Source organism: Pecten maximus, chromosome 16 (genome assembly GCF_902652985.1).
Source record: "Pecten maximus chromosome 16, xPecMax1.1, whole genome shotgun sequence".
NCBI lineage: Eukaryota > Metazoa > Mollusca > Bivalvia > Pectinida > Pectinidae > Pecten > Pecten maximus.
Genome location: NC_047030.1, coordinates 31,443,170 through 31,464,830, shown reverse-complemented (window position 1 = coordinate 31,464,830; position 21,661 = coordinate 31,443,170). Strand labels below are relative to the sequence as shown.

At 39.8% G+C, this 21,661-nt stretch overlaps 2 protein-coding genes across 2 annotated transcripts; both read right to left on the bottom strand.

Annotated features, from left to right (window-relative positions):
* Positions 1-3,881: 3,881 nt before the first annotated feature.
* LOC117344758 (neo-calmodulin-like) lies at positions 3,882-4,738 on the bottom strand. The gene is made up of 2 exons (XM_033907585.1): positions 4,588-4,738; positions 3,882-4,171 (listed from the first exon to the last, which is right to left on the bottom strand). The coding sequence occupies exons 1-2, from the start codon at positions 4,736-4,738 to the stop codon at positions 3,882-3,884; spliced, it is 441 nt and encodes a 146-aa protein (XP_033763476.1).
* Positions 4,739-8,319: 3,581 nt separating this feature from the next.
* LOC117345339 (calmodulin-A-like) lies at positions 8,320-21,015 on the bottom strand. The gene is made up of 5 exons (XM_033908407.1): positions 20,850-21,015; positions 20,115-20,142; positions 17,264-17,407; positions 15,434-15,676; positions 8,320-8,615 (listed from the first exon to the last, which is right to left on the bottom strand). Exons 1-5 carry the CDS (start codon positions 20,850-20,852, stop codon positions 8,587-8,589), a joined length of 447 nt encoding a protein of 148 aa, XP_033764298.1. The 5' UTR covers positions 20,853-21,015; the 3' UTR covers positions 8,320-8,586.
* Between the last annotated feature and the right edge of the window lie 646 nt (positions 21,016-21,661).

Genomic DNA, 21,661 nt, shown 5'->3' with positions numbered 1-21,661 from the left:
GTGTGATTGATTTGCTTAACCAAAAAGGAGTTTACCCTACAAATACTTGTTTAAATGCCGTTGCATCGCTCGGTTTATCTCGGCTGATTCCGGTACCGTCCTTAAGTACATATGTATTCGGGTAGTTACGAGACTAGCCAAGTTATGACGACAATTGGAAAACCACACGGGCCTTTCCGTCATATTTTCGGAAAATCCGTTTAATTAATAACGTATCAGTTCATTGTACTTATATACATTGCAAGCGAACAAACAGCAAACGTCATATTTCATGAAAACCTATCAAAGTGGTAACTGGAAGATATGACGGAAAGGCCCGAGTGGTTTTCCGATTGGTTATGACGAGTGATTTATGCATGCGCAATTGCATCCCTTATAGGCAAAATCATATTCAATAACAACAGAATGTTGCAAGAGAGCCAAGATATATTGTTGTCAACATAGAGATAAGATTAGTGCTTAAAACGCTATAATATTAGCACGGAGTAAAATATTTAGAACCTTGTCACTATTCATAAGAACTAAACGTGGTATATATGGTAGCGAAAAACTCGGGGATTTAAAGTCCACCAGCAGCGGATTGGGCATCGTTACCAAAATAGCTCTCAATGATAAACGGAGAAAACTCTATCTGCGCCAAAATACAGTTTAATCAGGAGTGGATTCCTGCTGCTAAGACACTTATGTGTTATACTTATTTCCTTTTCGTGATTAACTAAATAGAGTCAGCTTCGGAAGCATTCGGCTAACATCGACCGATTCCGGTACCCGTCATCAATCTCCGGCATTGACGAGTGCTTGGAAGTGAATTTAGACAATAAGTCTGTAAAACGTTTGACTCAAAAGTTTGATTACGTTTCAGTGTACCGGAACACATACTCTCTTGAGGCAATATTGCCAAGTATCATTATCTTGCTTTTTTTCATATTTTTTAACGTCTTGTATTAACAGTTCACGTAACAGTACAGACTCATCATCACCCCCGATACCTAGACTTACCTTGTACAAACAGGGACAGCTTACAACTAGACTGTATAATAAGCTTGATGATTTCACCCCCCCCCCCCCCCCATATACATTTACCGTTTCATTTCCTATATTACAACATCCGTACATCCCCTACTTACCTTAGGTATATACATGTCTCCGTTAAAGCGATATCCAATTGCTTGTTCTCGTTATCACGATTTCCGTGATAGATGTCGAGAAATGACTAAGAACCTCACAAGATTTTGATGGATGCATGTTGATGGAGCTATAAGAAAATGTTATGTTTGACATCATGATCTCTTTTAAAGATATTCGATCTCCCTATGCGATATTAAGTCAGACATGTTCACAGCATGTTGATATGGCAAGTGGTTCCTTTTTTTCAGGTTTCAAGTTTTTATTCACCAAATGCAATGCAGCATATAGGTTTATATAATTGATGATAGAAAAAGCATACTGAACATATTTCTCTTTTCCTCTCATACTATTTTTTTAATAATATCTTTTTATTCAGGTAAAACATGTTTATATATTACAAATATATGTCCTCTCACAGGAGGGCTTGCACACGTCAGTCATTTTTTCACATTCATTCTTCTTGCATATTATCTCTTAATATAATTCATAAAATACTCATTTCGGTGAAATAATCTCTGTCTGTCTGTCTCTTTCTCCCCCCCTCTCTCTCTCTCTCTCTCTCTCTCTTCTCTCTCTCTCTCTCTCTCTCTCTCTCTCTCTCTCTCTCTCTCTCTCTCTCTCTCTCTCGATCGATCGATCGATCGATTTATAAGTGTCGTTGTATGAGAGTATGAGATAATGTATTTGCCCAATCCCCTTGCTATGAAAAGGCAATAAAATATGTTTGAATAAAAAAACCCAACCCATTTTGAAATATTTACAGAATAACTTTGTCTTGCACCAAACATATCTGCCGCCATAACTGATGAATGTTCGGAAATCCTCAGGAGAATATACCAACTATTCACTAGGGGACACTGATCTATTGATATAAACAAAAAAATATATAAATGATTTTTTAACATAAATAAATGCCTTTTTTCCACAACAGCTTATGTATAGGTGTCGCAGATAAAGTGGAAGACGCTTACTGTTCCGGAGAACATGGTCTTGTTTTCACTGTACTCATCCATTGATCTCTACAGTAATGTTCATGTTTTACCTTTGCATAACATATTTTAATTTGGAATGATGGTATCGTTATTATGTCAGTATTCTTTATTGTTCTTTCACTTATAGTTACCTTGTTTTACGAAAGAGAAAATCACATTAAAAGACAATAAAACAGCTTTGAATGAATAGTTTACTTTTCATGTTTCAATATTTGCATACTGATGACAATATAAATAAAATCATTTACAATTTTGTGACACTTGACAAAGTGAAGTTTTGCAAACAGTTTTTACAAATAAAACATGTTTATGAAACAATATTTAGTGAGATTCATGAAAGATAGATTAGATGTTTAGAAGTTTGATATTCTTTTTCTTATCATAGAATCAATAATTACAAATTTTGAAATAATCTTATTATGAAAAATAAATGGAATCTCATATGATAAATGATTAAATGTCAAAATATCAGTTGGATAACAAGACAAATATAATTCAGAATGTAAATGCAATAACGGATGCTTGTGTCTTCTTGATCTCTGGACCGTAATAACATGGGAATAAGCAATAATATAATCTAACATGGGTCTGTTCCGTGGACAGGGATATCTCAACCCGAGTGTAAGAGTTTGGCCAGTCAGCACGAGGCTTGCCGAGGGCTGGCCAACCAAACTCTTACACGAGGGTTGAGATATCCTTGTTCGCGGAACAGACCCATGTTTGATTATTTTACTCACATCCTTGCAACGAAATTAAGTTTTTATGAAAGTTTTTCATCGCGCCATCTTCATTGCTCGTTTACGACTTGGCTACTCAACGTAAAATGATGACGTTACGTTATTGTGAGCAGCGTCATATAGCACGTGCCAGCTGTCTTTCCCCCCTGTGTAAGATCGATTTATCTTTTTCCTAATAACCGCCTGATAACCCTGTGAAGTATGTGAGAATAACTAATCTTGACAAGATATCATAAGTGTCTTTTACAAACAAAATATCAATATCTTTCATGCCGTCATGTCAATTTTGATGTCACGGTATTCTGTGCTTAATGCAGGATTTCTCTGTCGCCAACATTCTAAGCTTCCATCTGTTGTTAAACAACCTCTCTTCATGTTTATTTCCATGAACATACTGTTATTCTTATCGGACAATGTCTCTTTTGCAGGTTGATCAAATCGCAATTTCACCGCAGTCAAAGTCAATCATATGAATACACTGTGGTTCTGTCGTCTTTGATTGTGTGTAGAATCAGTTATCATCCATAGAATATTTGTATTCAAATACACGTGTTCTGTTACTATGGCTGCCATTGTACTTAAACGCACGTGTGCTGTTACCATAGCGATGTTTGTTTTTCTCCATATCGTGCTTGGTTTAAATCCCTTTGCGACCAACGAAGTTTTTAATAAACTCTGAAAACATTAAATGCTATTTTAATAAGCTCTACGTGAGGAAAAATACCATATTCAGATGCATAATATTTATCAAAACGACTGTACATACAAATGAATGTCATTTTCAATTGTGAATTTATTTATGGATATGATACATTCCCGGTATTTAATATAAAGATAAGTCGTCAGTCATGACTCAACAGTGATGAAAAGATCTAAACATTACGGAAAATGAAAGTGGAAACACAACATCAGGGTTTACTTATAAATATCGGGAGATACGTTTAAAGGGTAGTGAAAACAAGGCATGATTATATTATATTGAGCAGGATTATAAACAAAAACAATAAAAACCCAAATACATTATTTACAACTGAAGATTAAGTACAGTAGATGTATTACCATTATAATTTATGTTTCCTTTTCCGTCAACATCTGCATCCTCTAGAATCTCGTCGACTTCCTCTTCGCTCAGCTTTTCCCCACAGTTTGACAGGATTCTTCGTAAGTGGTCAACAGATATACTTTCGTCTGTATCCTGATAGAGGGTCTGAAATGCTACCCTCATATCTTGGATAGGGTTTACGTTTTTCGGGATAAGTTTCTTAAATGATGTATACAGCGATAAAAATTCCGGAAACGAAATCCGTCCAGTTTCTGAAACAGATTAGGATTTATTTCCTGAAATACATCACGATTATGAGAATCACCATTCTCAGCCGCATGTGAAAACCGCACCATCTCTTATTTAAATAATTATATATATAATCCTAATTACAGTGACACGTTTCAATACTTATAGTTTAAACAATATTTTTATTAACATTCAATTTCACAAAAACTTACAGTAAGAGGACAAAACGAAAAAGCACAATCTGAATGCTGCAACATATTATAAGGGGTGTATATTTCTCAAAAGTAGTCCCATGCATTATTCCGAATGATTTCATTTTCAAAATTAAAACAATCTAAAACAATAATGAATTTAAAAATGCAAAATACATGTATATCTATCTCTGTTTTAAACCTAAGTAGTGCGCCTTATTAATGATCACAAAGGGAAATTTACATACCGTTATGATCAGATTCCTCCGCTGCTCGTTGTAGCTCCTTTATTTGGGCCTCGGAAGGATAGTGCCCTAGGGAGCGTATAACTAACCCCATTTCCTCCATAGCTATGGACCCGTCTCCGTACGAATCTAGTAAGGCGAAGGTTTGTTTCATGTCTGTGTAGAGAATATGTTCACGAGGATGATATCAAACAAGAAATATCTTTCAAAAAGATAAACGTCATAGTTTTAATGCTAGTGTTTATAATGTAAAACTGCTGGTAAAATAAATTAACGAACTAATGCGTTTCAGCACGGATAACAAAATTTTATCAGTTTGAATCATTTTTGGTGATAATAAGACTGCACTTGAATCAGGAATATAATTTTATTAATGTGTCATTTGAAAAGATACATCCACTTATTCAGCTTATATCGCTACATTGACCAATCACATACTTCATCTTGACCAGTAACGCCACCTGTCGCGTCATATCCGGGACTAAAAGAAAATTATACGGCTATGCCGAAAAACAAATGGCACAGTTTTCTCGAGACCCACATACTATACTGCTTATTTTGTAATGTTTCCTAGAAAATAATTTTCACGGTGTTCGCTGGAGCCTTCAACCGCGAAAAGACAAAGGTAATCTGATACATATCCGTTATAATGATGACGTCATCGATATGTTTTCATTGATTTCTAATAACTTATGATCAATCAATGATAGTTAGATAGGAAATACTTAATTAGACATGCCTATAATAAAGTCAGATTACGATTTTGACATTAAAAGCATTACAAAGCTAAAATACTCCTTCTTTCATAAGATTTTATTTCAATCTCCCGCACAAAGTCTGTCTTGTAATTTTATTGAATGTATATTAACTTGCACCTATTATGGAAATATCCCTTACCGTCAATTTCTTTCGCTTGCTCCTGTGTCTGAAAAGTAGAATAAACTAATCAATAACGTAATGGCGACTGTTTGATGTTGGACAAACGGACAATACTGAAACGAAACCGTAATTGAAAATCGTTTGAACGAGGACAGAATATTAACAGAAATAAAAAGAGCAGCTTATCGTGCAAATGTTGTTTTTGCTAAAAAGTGTTTTAGGAATTTACAAGTTAGAAAAACTAATGTGTCGGTACGGTAGCGTGTTGTGAAAACAATTGTATTTCATTCCTGAATGTTTTCTTTTACAGATATTAAATATAATAATAATTAAATCAGTCAGTCGACAATACTATCAAAACTCCATTTATAACAGCAATGGCATTTTTTATATTACAATTGGGTTAAATAAGCATGTGGCATCCTTACTTTTCATACCGAAGATTTGTCACATGTACTCATAATTAGCACAAATAATTAACCAATAAACAAACATGTACAAACTGTATCTGTTAAACAATAACTGCAGGTAGACACGGTGTCAAGTTCTAGGATATTTTATTGTTTTGACAAAATAAAATCACCAGAAATGATATCTTTTTGCCATCTTACCTACATTTCATTTTCATTTCAGCAAATTTTATTGACATTCGATGGTATAAGTCAAAAGGGTTGAATAACAGGCCAAGCCTTACTTACATGACCTGTCATACATTCCTACACTTATGTGTGGCACACCAAGGGTAGGTTACACGTGTAGGACAATAGGACAAAAGATCTGAGCCAATACAACAATGACTATACAGAGAGGGGCTAGCCATATAACTGATATATGTACATGTAGATGACGACGGCGGCGGTGGCGCCACATTGACAGACAGGACACTTCCGGGGAAGTTACAAGTTACGGTTATACAGGGAAGCGGAATAAATAACATATAGTGTGTCACTCATGAGATAGATATTAAAAAAAATCACTATACATGCAAAAACCCCTCTAAGTTTATCGAAATTAATTCTCTTGACCAGCTCCGTTTCATTTATTTGTTCTTATGGGTAAAAACATGTAAAAGAGAGAACCTTGTCAGTTTGTAGTAAATATCAAATATGAAAAACAACACTTTTGATCATTAGCTTAATGTCATATAACTGAGATACCATATATCTAATTTGAAGTGATTAAGCAGCACATCAAAGTAAATCGTGTACTTACCATGTTGACTATATTCCTCTTGAAGAACCTGGATACTCAATGCTACGGTGCTATGCAATAACGTCACTCTCTGTGCAATTGTCACGTGCAACATATATCAGGAAAAAGGACAACATTCCTTAATACATTACACATACACAAATGTATGTAAATATACACAAAAGTACACATACATAATTTGTACAGGATTTACACATGAACAATGGCTATTTGATACCCAGGAACAAATGTCAGACTATTAACAATACCAAATCATGCGGTTGATTGAGTGTAAAAAGCTAATCTTTGATGATATGTTATTTTATAATATAAACGATATATACCAACGTAGCAGTAGAAATATACTGGGGAGTGAATGTTCTTTTTGTATGAAATATATTTACTCTATGGTTTTTTTATCATATCAAGAATATGTATTTTTTTTATATTGTGCATATATGCATGCTTGTATATGCTTGTATATAATACGAATTTTCACTTTATGGACAACAAAGTCAATACATTATTAACATGAAAACAGAGGTTGAAGGATATATTCTTTCGCAGGTTAATATTTTGTTTTGTATCGATCTCAATAGAGGTTAACACTTGTTTTATTATGTGAATGCTCAATATGCAACGCTCAATGCGAAAAGTGGGTTAAGGCGTTTAGGAAGAAGAGAAAATGCAAGATCCGAAATCTACTCGTCTCTTACGAATTTGGAGAGCACGGCCAATGCTTACATTCTATCTGCAAGGCATTGGAGATGTAGAAATTGAAATTACTGTACCATCGTTATCATCTATCCAGGCCTACTTTCCATTTCCTAAATCAAAACATACCGCAATCTTTGGTAATCAATATACAATATGGCATTAATAGCCTATGTTATACAGTCATTGTATGGGTGTGAGGGAAATAGCGCTTTTATTGTCCCCCGAGACATAGACTATTTTCCGAGGCGAAGCCGAGGGAACTATTTTATGTCAAGGGAGACAATAAAAGTGTTATTTCCAGAAATACCCATACTATTACTGTTTTATTATATCAGCTTTTAAATCATTCCATTTTTTCTCTTGAAGCAGTGTTCGTATCCTCTACCTATCCTAATGATTTGTCAAGAAGATAGTCTGTCAGCATGCTAGCTGGCGTTTATATTACTCGTTGTGTGTTAGCACCGTCTTTTTCAGAAAAAAATCCTCTCCAGCACTTCTTCATCCAGATTAACGAAACTTATAGATGAAGCCATTTTCCGAAATGTTCCTGTAGCATTCCCTTGAACAATTTCAGTAAACAAACTGTGTGTGTTTCGTCATGGTTTCGAAAACGCTTATGCATTGACAAATCAGAATAATCGAAGAAAAAAAAAAGAAAAGAAAAAACCGCGGAAATATGCATGCACTCATTCCGGGTAAATAGCACTTTTGACTATTGACCCGGTTAATAGCATTTTTGGAGGATGTGTTTCAAACAGCATTTCTATTGTCTAATTTTATATAGTGTAAAATAAGGAAAGGTATAATAACAACAACTGTGTTAACCTACTGTGGTGCAGTTTCAGGAGAAAAAAGTGTATTGTATAACATTCTAGCAAAAGCAAACACACAAAAAACAACAACACAATAAGCTTACAACATAACAAATAATAAATCAGACAAACCATATCATTAATTATTTTTATTACTCATGATCAAATCAATCAGATTCATTTGTGAACAGTGAACAAACAATAAATACTTTAAACTTTACAGCTTAATTAAATGAAGATTGAAGGTTTTGCTGCACACAATATATGATCACAAAACATGACATTTAGGTGAAACAATATGTTCGGTAATGTTTTTATATACAACGTCGACTTGACCCACTAACGCCTCATATCTGGCTACCAGATATTAACATCCGACATATCCATCCACAGGCATCCCTCCTCATTTCTGATTCATCATGTATCTAAACTCTGAAATTTAAACAGAACGTTAACTTTCAGTTATTTCAAATGATGCTATTTTCAGGCAACTAGTCAACTAGCAATGACTATCATTTATACGGTAAACCTCGGGGACTAAAGTCTACCAACAGTGACTACCACCTGTACGGTAAACATCGGGGACTAAAGTCTACCAGCCATGACTACCATCTGTACGGTAAACCTCGGGGACTAAAGTCTACCAGCCATGACTACCACCTGTACGGTAAACATCGGGGACTAAAGTCTACCAGCAATGACTACCATATGTACGGTAAACATCGGAGACTAAAGTCTACCAGCAATGACTACCACCTGTACGGTAAACATCGGGGACTAAAGTCTACCAACAGTGACTACCACCTGTACGGTAAACCTCGGGGACTAAAGTCTACCAACAGTGTCTACCACCTGTACGGTAAACATCGGGGACTAAAGTCTACCAACAATGACTACCACCTGTACGGTAAACATTGGGGACTAAAGTCTACCAACAGTGACTACCACATGTACGGTAAACCTCGGGACTATAGTCTACCAGCAGTGACTACCACCTGTACGGTAAACATCGGGACTAAAGTCTACCAACAGTGACTACGACCTGTACGGTAAACCTCGGGGACTAAAGTCTACCAGCAGTGACTACCACCTGTACGGTAAACATCGGGACTAAAGTTTACCAACAGTGACTACCACCTGTACGGTAAACATCGGGGACTAAAGTCTATCAGCAGTGTCTACCACCTGTACGGTAAACATCGGGGACTAAAGTCTACCAACAGTGACTACCACCTGTACGGTAAACATCGGGGACTAAAGTCTACCAGCAGTGACTACCACCTGTACGGTAAACATCGGGGACTAAAGTTTACCAACAGTGACTACCACCTGTACGGTAAACATCGGGGACTAAAGTCTACCAGCAGGGACTACCACCTGTACGGTAAACATCGGGGACTAAAGTCTACCAGCAGGGACTACCACATGTACGGTAAACCTCGGGGACTAAAGTCTATCAGCCATGACTAGCACCTGTACGGGTAACATCGGGGACTAAAGTCTACCAGCAGGGACTACCACCTGTACGGTAAACCTCGGGGACTAAAGTCCACCAACAGTGACTACCACCTGTACGGTAAACCTCTGGGACTAAAGTCTACCAACAGTGTCTACCACCTGTACGGTAAACATCGGGGACTAAAGTCTACCAACAGTGACTACCACCTGTACGGTAAACGTCGGGGACTATAGTCCACCAGCCATGACTACCACCTGTACGGTAAACCTCTGGGACTAAAGTCTACCAACAGTGACTACCACCTGTACGGGTAACATCGGGGACTATAGTCCACCAGCCATGACTACCACCTGTACGGTAAACCTCTGGGACTAAAGTCTACCAACAGTGACTACCACCTGTACGGTAAACCTCGGGACTAAAGTCTAACAGCAGTGTCTACCACCTGTACGGTAAACCTCGGGGACTAAAGTCTACCAGCCATGACTACCACCTGTACGGTAAACATTGGGGACTAAAGTCTACCAACAGTGTCTACCACCTGTACGGTAAACCTCGGGGACTAAAGTCTACCAACAGTGACTACCACCTGTACGGTAAACGTCGGGGACTAAAGTCTACCAACAGTGACTACCACCTGTACGGTAAACCTCGGGGACGAAAGTCTACCAACAGTGACTACCACCTGTACGGTAAACCTCGGGGACTAAAGTCTACCAACAGTGTCTACCACCTGTACGGTAAACATCGGGGACTAAAGTCTACCAGCCATGACTAGCACCTGTACGGGTAACATCGGGGACTAAAGTCTACCAACAGTGTCTACCACCTGTACGGTAAACATCGGGGACTAAAGTCTACCAGCCATGACTACCACCTGTACGGTAAACATCGGGGACTAAAGTCTACCAGCCATGACTACCACCTGTACGGTAAACATCGGGGACTAAAGTCTACCAGCAGGGACTACCACCTGTACGGTAAACATCGGGGACTAAAGTCTACCAGCCATGACTACCACCTGTACGGTAAACATTGGGGACTAAAGTCTACCAACAGTGTCTACCACATGTACGGTAAACGTCGGGGACTATAGTCTACCAGCCATGACTACCATCTGTACGGTAAACATCGGGACTAAAGTCTACCAACAGTGTCTACCACATGTACAGTAAACCTCGGGGACTAAAGTCTACCAACAGTGTCTACCACATGTACGGTAAACCTTGGGACTAAAGTCTATCAGCAGTGTCTACCATCTGTACGGTAAACCTCGGGGACTAAAGTCCACCAGCCATGACTACCACCTGTACGGTAAACATTGGGGACTAAAGTCTACCAACAGTGACTACCACCTGTACGGTAAACATCGGGGACTAAAGTCTACCAACAGTGACTACCACCTGTACGGTAAACGTCGGGGACTATAGTCCACCAGCCATGACTACCACCTGTACGGTAAACCTCGGGGACTAAAGTCTATCAGCCATGACTAGCACCTGTACGGGTAACATCGGGGACTAAAGTCTACCAGCCATGACTACCACCTGTACGGTAAACATCGGGGACTAAAGTCTATCAGCAGTGTCTACCACCTGTACGGTAAACATTGGGGACTATAGTCTACCAGCAATGACTATCACCTGTACGGTAAACATCGGGGGCTAAAGTCTACCAACAGTGACTACCACCTGTACGGTAAACATCGGGACTAAAGTCTACCAACAGTGACTACTACCTGTACGGTAAACATTGGGGACTAAAGTCTACCAACAGTGACTACCACCTGTACGGTAAACGTCGGGACTAAAGTCTACCAGCCATGACTACCACCTGTACGGTAAACATCGGGACTAAAGTCTACCAGCCATGACTACCACCTGTACGGTAAACCTCGGGACTATAGTCTACCAGCAGTGACTACCACCTGTACGGTAAACATCGGGACTAAAATCTACCAACAGTGACTACCACCTGTACGGTAAACCTCGGGGACTAAAGTGTACCAGCAGTGACTACCACCTGTACGGTAAACATCGGGACTAAAGTTTACCAACAGTGACTACCACCTGTACGGTAAACATCGGGGACTAAAGTCTATCAGCAGTGTCTACCACCTGTACGGTAAACATCGGGGACTAAAGTCTACCAACAGTGACTACCACCTGTACGGTAAACATCGGGGACTAAAGTCTACCAGCAGTGACTACCACCTGTACGGTAAACATCGGGGACTAAAGTCCACCAACAGTGACTACCACCTGTACGGTAAACCTCTGGGACTAAAGTCTACCAACAGTGACTACCACCTGTACGGTAAACGTCGGGGACTATAGTCCACCAGCCATGACTACCACCTGTACGGTAAACCTCGGGGACTAAAGTCTATCAGCCATGACTAGCACCTGTACGGGTAACATCGGGGACTAAAGTCTACCAGCCATGACTACCACCTGTACGGTAAACATCGGGGACTAAAGTCTATCAGCAGTGTCTACCACCTGTACGGTAAACATTGGGGACTATAGTCTACCAGCAGTGACTACCACCTGTACGGTAAACATCGGGGGCTAAAGTCTACCAACAGTGACTACCACCTGTACGGTAAACATCGGGACTAAAGTCTACCAACAGTGACTACCACCTGTACGGTAAACATTGGGGACTAAAGTCTACCAACAGTGACTACCACCTGTACGGTAAACGTCGGGACTAAAGTCTACCAGCCATGACTACCACCTGTACGGTAAACATCGGGACTAAAGTCTACCAGCCATGACTACCACCTGTACGGTAAACCTCGGGACTATAGTCTACCAGCAGTGACTACCACCTGTACGGTAAACATCGGGACTAAAATCTACCAACAGTGACTACCACCTGTACGGTAAACCTCGGGGACTAAAGTCTATCAGCCATGACTAGCACCTGTACGGGTAACATCGGGGACTAAAGTCTACCAGCAGGGACTACCACCTGTACGGTAAACCTCGGGGACTAAAGTCCACCAACAGTGACTACCACCTGTACGGTAAACCTCTGGGACTAAAGTCTACCAACAGTGACTACCACCTGTACGGTAAACGTCGGGGACTATAGTCCACCAGCCATGACTACCACCTGTACGGTAAACCTCGGGGACTAAAGTCTATCAGCCATGACTAGCACCTGTACGGGTAGCATCGGGGACTAAGTCTACCAACAGTGTCTACCACCTGTACGGTAAACATCGGGGACTAAAGTCTACCAGCCATGACTACCACCTGTACGGTAAACGTCGGGGACTAAAGTCTACCAGCCATGACTACCATCTGTACGGTAAACCTCGGGGACTAAAGTCTATCAGCCATGACTAGCACCTGTACGGTAAACATCGGGACTAAAGTTTACCAGCAGTGACTACCACCTGTACGGGTAACATCGGGGACTATAGTCCACCAGCCATGACTACCACCTGTACGGTAAACATTGGGGACTAAAGTCTACCAACAGTGACTACCACCTGTACGGTAAACATCGGGGACTAAAGTCTACCAACAGTGACTACCACCTGTACGGTAAACATTGGGGACTAAAGTCTACCAACAGTGACTACCACCTGTACGGTAAACATCGGGGACTAAAGTCTACCAGCCATGACTACCACCTGTACGGTAAACCTCGGGGACTAAAGTCTACCAGCAGTGTCTACCACCTGTACGGTAAACTTCGGGGACTATAGTCCACCAGCCATGACTACCACCTGTACGGTAAACCTCGGGGACTAAAGTCTACCAACAGTGACTACCACCTGTACGGTAAACCTCGGGGACTAAAGTCTATCAGCCATGACTAGCACCTGTACGGGTAACATCGGGGACTAAAGTCTACCAACAGTGACTACCACCTGTACGGTAAACATCGGGGACTAAAGTCTACCAACAGTGACTACCACCTGTACGGTAAACGTCGGGGACTATAGTCCACCAGCCATGACTACCACCTGTACGGTAAACATCGGGGACTAAAGTCTACCAACAGTGACTACCACCTGTACGGTAAACCTCGGGGACTAAAGCCTACCAACAGTGACTACCACCTGTACGGTAAACATCGGGACTAAAGTCTATCAGCAGTGTCTACCACCTGTACGGTAAACCTCGGGGACTAAAGTCTACCAGCCATGACTACCACCTGTACGGTAAACATTGGGGACTAAAGTCTACCAACAGTGTCTACCACCTGTACGGTAAACCTCGGGGACTAAAGTCTACCAACAGTGTCTACCACCTGTACGGTAAAAATCGGGGACTAAAGTCTACCAACAGTGACTACCACATGTACGGTAAACGTCGGAGACTATAGTCCACCAGCCATGACTACCACCTGTACGGTAAACATCGGGACTAAAGTCCACCAGCAGTGCCAACCACCTGTACGGTAAACATCGGGGACTAAAGTCTACCAACAGTGTCTACCACCTGAACGGTAAACATTGGGGACTAAAGTCTACCAACAGTGTCTACCACCTGTACGGGTAACATCGGGAGTAAAGTCTACCAGCCATGACTACCACTTGTACGGTAAACCTCGGGGACTAAAGTCTATCAGCAGTGTCTACCACCTGTACGGTAAACATCGGGACTAAAGTCTACCAGCAGGGACTACCACCTGTACGGTAAACCTCGGGGACTTAAGTCTACCAACAGTGACTACCACCTGTACGGTAAACATTGGGGACTAAAGTCTACCAACAGTGACTACCACCTGTACGGTAAACATCGGGGACTAAAGTCTACCAGCAGTGTCTACCACCTGTACGGTAAACATCGGGGACTAAAGTCTACCAGCAGTGTCTACCACCTGTACGGTAAAAATCGGGGACTAAAGTCTACCAACAGTGACTACCACATGTACGGTAAACGTCGGAGACTATAGTCCACCAGCCATGACTACCACCTGTACGGTAAACATTGGGGACTAAAGTCTACCAACAGTGTCTACCACCTGTACGGTAAACATCGGGGACTAAAGTCTACCAGCAGTGTCTACCACCTGTACGGTAAACATTGGGGACTAAAGTCTACCAACAGTGTCTGTCACCTGTACGGTAAACATCGGGGACTAAAGTCTACCAACAGTGTCTACCACCTGTACGGTAAACATCGGGGACTAAAGTCTACCAACAGTGACTACCACCTGCACGGGTAACATCGGGGACTAAAGTCTACCAACAGTGACTACCACCTGTACGGTAAACATCGGGGACTAAAGTCTACCAACAGTGTCTACCACCTGTACGGTAAACATTGGGGACTAAAGTCTACCAACAGTGTCTACCACCTGTACGGTAAACATTGGGGACTAAAGTCTACCAACAGTGACTACCACCTGTACGGTAAACATCGGGGACTAAAGTCTACCAGCAGTGTCTACCACCTGTACGGTAAACATCGGGGACTAAAGTCTACCAGCAGTGTCTACCACCTGTACGGTAAACATCGGGGACTAAAGTCTACCAGCAGTGTCTACCACCTGTACGGTAAACCTCGGGGACTAAAGTCTACCAGCAGTGACTACCACCTGTACGGTAAACCTCGGGGACTAAAGTCTACCAGCAGTGACTACCACCTGTACGGTAAACATCGGGGACTAAAGCCTACCAGCAGTGACTACCACCTGTACGGTAAACCTCGGGGACTAAAGTCTACCAACAGTGTCTGTCACCTGTGCCAAAGGATTGTACAAAGATATTAGCAAAAGTTCATTCTTTAATTCATCTAAGTATTCCACCTTGTGAATGTAAACAAACCTTCAAAATCTATCTTGCCATCTCCATTCTTATCAGCCTCCTCCATCATTTCCTTTAATTCCGCCTCAGTAAGTCGTTCCCCCAGTCGGTCCATTACAGATCTGAGTTCGTCTATCGTGATGCTGCCATCTCCATCTTTATCGAACACACTGAACGATTGTTTTAACTGATATTCTGCATCCTCAGTGTTACCTTTCTTCTGCATCATGCAGAGAAATTCCGTAAATTCGATAGTACCGTTGCCTGTGAACAGGTAAAAACTGAGTGAAAATATGTTTTTATTTACATTGATGTAATCAAGACTTTAGCTTAAATGATATAAAAATGATTTGCTCTTCTTTCCAAGCTTTTGTCATTATGCAAACGTTTCTTAAGAATAAGAAATTAAAAACCAACATTTATTTACATGCTTCCTCGAATTATGATTACGTTTATATGCTGTTAAATGTAAGGTTCAGTTCATCATTGCGTGTGTATTTCGATATTTGATTATCATATCGGGTCATAATTTTCCTTTGATTAATTCCTTTCGTCGATCGAGATCGAGATTGAGCAGTATTATATTATTCGCTTGTAGGATATGAAGCGTATCGTGTTCGTTGTGCGTTAATATATTGGATAGTTTTGTTTCAATTATTTAGACAGCGTGCCTTTGACCAACATTAAAAGGGTTTTATTTTTCAGTAGCTTAACTTCCTCGTAACAGTCAGAGCCATATGAAAGGGTGTCAGGAGTAGAAAAAAAAAAGCAAAGAAAGACAGAGTACTCAAGACCCCATCTTCGCTAGCCAAGGCTTCTGATTACGTTACACTCCACGAACCCTTGGCAGATATAGGCGTCAGTTCTGGCCCTCTAGCGGCGATTCGAAATTACCACCCTTCACGCATGAAATTTTCGACCAATCAAAACAAGCGTTACCGATTTACTTCATCGGTGATGTTTACAAACACACATCGAGGTTTGGTGTCATTTCGATGAGATATGTGATCAATGACTTATATGAATTGATCAAACACTGCGAATGTTCCCCCAAAGATTGTGATTTTTGTATTTAGGTAAAATGCCATGACATAGTCGGCAATGTAGCTCTGTACTGGGTGCCGCATTTTTTGTTTACTGCGAAACCAAGCCAGAATGTAAAACGCGATTTGATTGGATGCCCTGGGATTCCAGGGCGCGACGGTTTGAACACGACTATTTCCGCCAAGGGTTCGTGGAGTGTAACGTAATCAGAAGCCTTGGCTAGCGAAGATGTCAAGACCCAAGATCCCAAGTGCTGCAATGGCGCAGAAGATCTATTTTGGTCTCTTCGGTGTTCCATAAAAAGAAGACACAAAAAAATCCCTATTCTTCAGAGGGGCCACTTTTAGTCAACTTATATCATAAGCATGCGTTGTGACGTATTCTCGGAATCTCCAAGGTACATTTGAAAGAAGACAAATGAGACCCTGCAGGGGGTCCCACAATTAATCCCCATGCAGTGAGATACAGGAAGCAGTCTTTAACCGCTCATTCACACGCTAGGTAACGTTAGTAAAGTAGAAGAAACCCTCTCAGAACTCATTGGGTTATTTTGTCATGTTCTGATTTCATGATCACCATGTAAATGCTTTAGTTCGGCGTTTTCCCTCGTTTAACAGAGGTCTGGTAGGATTCCTGGGTTTGTTTACTGTTTTTTTTTTAAATAGCATTAAATATTATGTTCAATAGCAGCCTGATGAAATGTATTCCATATTGATATCTTAATGTACAATAGCGATTACGTTATAATGACATAGATTCCTTTTTAAACAATCCTTTCACATATAAAATAGAATAAGACATATTTACCATCCGCATCAACTTCATTAATCATATCAACAAGCTCTTGTTCGGTTGGTTCCTGTCCTAAGGATTTCATCACGGTCTCAAGTTCCCTCGCAGACACCCGCCCATCGCCATCCTTGTCAAATAAGTCAAATGCCTCTTTGAACTCTGAAAATAATATATACATTATGTAATATTTATATTTCCACTTAATTCAGACTCAATGAACCTACCACAGTGAACTCAAGTCATTTTTCAATGAACTATATCAAGTCCGGCGTAGGAATACATTTGTCGAGCTTGGACTATATATTTTTTAATTCCTTTTCAAAAATGATCATATTTATATGAAATAAATATTTGTTCTAATTCGTTTTTAAGTTTGTCAACGAAAGAAATCCTGAAAGTAACAAGAGGCCCAATGGGCCTGTATCGCTCACCTGCCTCTACACAAAATTGCAGTTGATTGAGGTCATTTCTACAGATACTATGCTGATAACAACTTTATTCAAATATCAGAGTAAGCCAGGTTTATTCATGTCAATATATTTTCTTGTCCTTCATTCCAGAATACTATTGGCCTAAGATCGGTTCTTGGCGACTCTTGGTTCTAAGCATGCTACAGACAGGCCCAATATCAAGTCCTTGGGTCTTGGTTATTGAGAAGAAGTCTTTTGAAGATTATAACCTTTTTGATCCATGTGACCTTGAATGATGGTCAAGGTCATTTATTTGAACAAACTTTGTAGCCCTTCATCCCAGCATGCTACAGGCCCAATATCAAGTCCCTGGGCCTCTTGGTTATTGAGAAGAAGTCGTTTGAAGATTATAGCCTATTTGACCCATGTGACCTTGAATGAATGTCAAGGTCATTTATTTGAATAAACTTTGTAGCCCTTCATCCCATCATGCTACAGGCCTCATATCAAGTCCCTGTGCCTCTTGGTTATTGAGAAAAAGTCGTTTGAAGATTATAGCCTATTTGACCCATGTGACCTTGAATGAAGGTCAAGGTCATTTATTTGAACAAACGTGGTAGCCCCTCACACCAGCATGCTACAGGCCTAATATCAAGTCCCTGGGCCTCTTGGTTATTGAGAAGAAGTCGTTTGAAGATTATAGCCTTTTTGACCAATGTGACCTTGAATGCAGGTCAAGATCATTTATTTGAAAACACTTGGTAGCCCTTTATCATTGCATACTACAGGCCCAATATCAAGTCCCTTGGCCTCTTGGTTATAGAGAAGAAGTTGTTTGAAGATTTTAGCTTATTTGACCCATGTGACCTTGATTGAAGGTGAAGGTCATTTATTTGAACAAACCCTTAAGCCCTTCATCCATGCATACTACAGGCCCAATATCAAGTCCCTGGGCCTCTTGGTTATAGAGAAGAAGTTGTTTGAAGATTATAGCCTATATGACCCATGTGACCTTGAATGCAGGTCAAGGTCATTTATTTGAACAAACTTAGTAGCCCTTCACCCCAGCATGATACAGGCCCTATATCAAGTCCCTGGGTCTCTTGGTTATTGAGGAGAAGTCGTTTGAAGATTATAACCTATTTGACCCATGTGACCTTTAATGATGGTCAAGGTCATTTATTTGAACAAACTTGATAGCCCTTTCCCGCAGCATGCTACAGGCCCAATATCAAGTTCCTGGGCCTCTTGGTTATTGAGAAGAAGTCGTTTAAAGATTATAACTTATTTGACCCCTGTGACCTCGAATGAATGTCAAGGACAATTATTTGAACAAACTTGGTAGCCTTTCACCCCAGCATGCAACAGGCCCAATATGAAGTTACTGGGCCTCTTGGTTATTGAGAAGAAGTTGTTTAAATGAAAAAGTTGACGCCGGACGGCCGGTCGGACGGCCGGACGGACGGACAGACGGACAGACGACGGACGCCGCCCCTCGGCATAAGATCACTTGCCCTTCGGGCAGGTGAGCTAATAACCATATGTAGACGAAGAGTGATGACGTACATTTCGGTAAATTTTCATTTAAGTAAGACTTGCACAAGTCCCTATTTGTCAAGGACAGTTCATAAAATTTGTCTAGAGACCTATCGAGGTTTATACCCCATAAATCCTTAAATCAATTTCTACTCAATGTATATACTATCATCCAGAGATTTACATACCAACCTTGTCACGAATCTGAACTTCCCTACGTACATACATATGTATACTTACAATGCATTCAGTTAAATGTGTAAGTATATGTAGGAAATGGTAAATTCTGGTCCACGGCAATTTTTTTGTATTTATAATTATAAAATGATGAAGAGCAAACGTCATATTGGACGCTTTTCTGAATATCCGAGCCCCACTCGATTTGAATTCTTCTCGGAAGATAAGCCTTCTTAGAAGATCGTATTCCGTTTTATGTAAATCGAGTAAACCGGAGGAATATAACCCAAAACAAATAAGTTTTTAAGTTTTTTCAAACGATATGACACAAACATGACGGTATGTATGTACACGTCATAAATCCTTCTCTAGTGAAACACATCACTTGTACACTTAAAACATGGTTGCCGCCATCTTGGAAGATAAATTTTCCAGCTTCGAGACGGAAGAGGTAGCAGATCTTCCAGAAGCAGAAGAGCTACAAATCGAGTGACCAGAAGATATATTCTAGAAGAAGAAGATTGCAAATCGAGTGGGGCTCAACAAACGCTGTAACAGCAGCGCCACCTATCATATTTTCCCAGGAAAATTTATATCTCCCAGATTAAAAACGTTTAAGTTTGTAAATAGAGAATAAAAGAAAGTTATTATTGTGTGAGTTTATGTAACTGACATAGCACTTTATCGAGTTATGAAAGTTGATATTATGACGTCATTTCCTTTATGTCTACATAACGTCTTACCTGCTATCTGTTCAGGTGGTAGGCTGTCCTAGATATGTAAAAGAATAACATATATAAGATATAAAAATGAAATAGAGATAATGTATCAGAGGAAGGTGTTTTAGATTGAACCAGGCAGCATTTCTATATAGCATATACATGTTTACAGTCGTATTTTGAATGCAGCAGTAGTATTTCGATTTCAACTTCAACAAATTTTATTGACATGGATGGAAAGTCAATAGGATTAGACATCAGGCATAGCCTATCTAAATCTTCTCCTTAGTAACAACACAGACATCAGACATAGCCTATCTAAGTCTTCTCCTTAGTAACAACATAGACATCAGGCATAGCCTATCTTAGTCTTCTCCTTAGTAACAACATAGACATCAGACATAGCCTATCTAAGTCTTCTCCTTAGAAACAACATGTGGTAAGAAGTAGTATTGTTTTGATTGCTGAAATATTACCATTGTGCTGAGTTATAAATTCATGACAGTATTATATATTTTCGTTAAATGCTTGGTTTTAATGTTATTTTCTTCATTGTTTAGTTTTCAAGACACTCAAATACAAATCATATCGGAAGTTATAGAGACTAAATATAAACAATGACCTGGACTTAAACGTTTGGGAGATCATGATCAGGTTTCATGCATATTCAAAAACAGTATTGTCCATAATGTTATCTAAAAATGTTAAACGTATAGGCAATGGTCAAGAGTGACCACAGATTAAGACCACGATACTTACCATTATTTTTCAAGTCCTTGACAAACGTCAGTCAGTGGTAAAATTAAAATGCACGGTTCGAAAACAGGTAATAAATATGTCTGCCTTTTCAATAATGGTATTCGCGGTGTTATTCTAGACTAACGCTAGACTAACGACAGAGTTCGTTAGTTTAAATGATTATCTGCATGGTAGATAACAATGAAGCAATTATTCCGTAACACATCGATGGGTTTAAATGACGTTTTCGTAATTATCTTTAAATCTGTGGGCTTTTGGCAGAATAACAATGGTCGGAATTGTATACCGTTGGTTGGCCTTCGCAGAAGACAATAGTGTGACCATTCTTAGTCCCTGTATATAACCAAACGACCCTTAGTTCATACATTCTACGCTTTATATATAAACATAAGTACATGTATACCGAAGTCCAAAACTATCAATATCTAAATGTACATTATATCATTCTAAACCTCTTTGCTCTCCCAAATTCTCCTTGATAACTTAGATAGGCGTGCTACTGCACATTAGCTACATGGAAAGCTAAACAGAACTTGCTTTCTATCTCTAAGTGGATACATTTGTATATGTATCACTGATAATTGAAATTCAAAATCACCTACAACTCCGAAAATTAATGGGGTGCATGATTGAAAGATTCCATTTGAAAATTGTTCGTAAACATAGATAACAAGAAATATCTTTAAAAAAGATAAACGGCATAGTTTTAATGCTGCTGGTTATAATGTAAAACTACTGGTGAAATAAATTAACGAACTACATTGTTATTAATAAATGCGCAGTTTCAGCACGGATAACAAAATTATATCAGT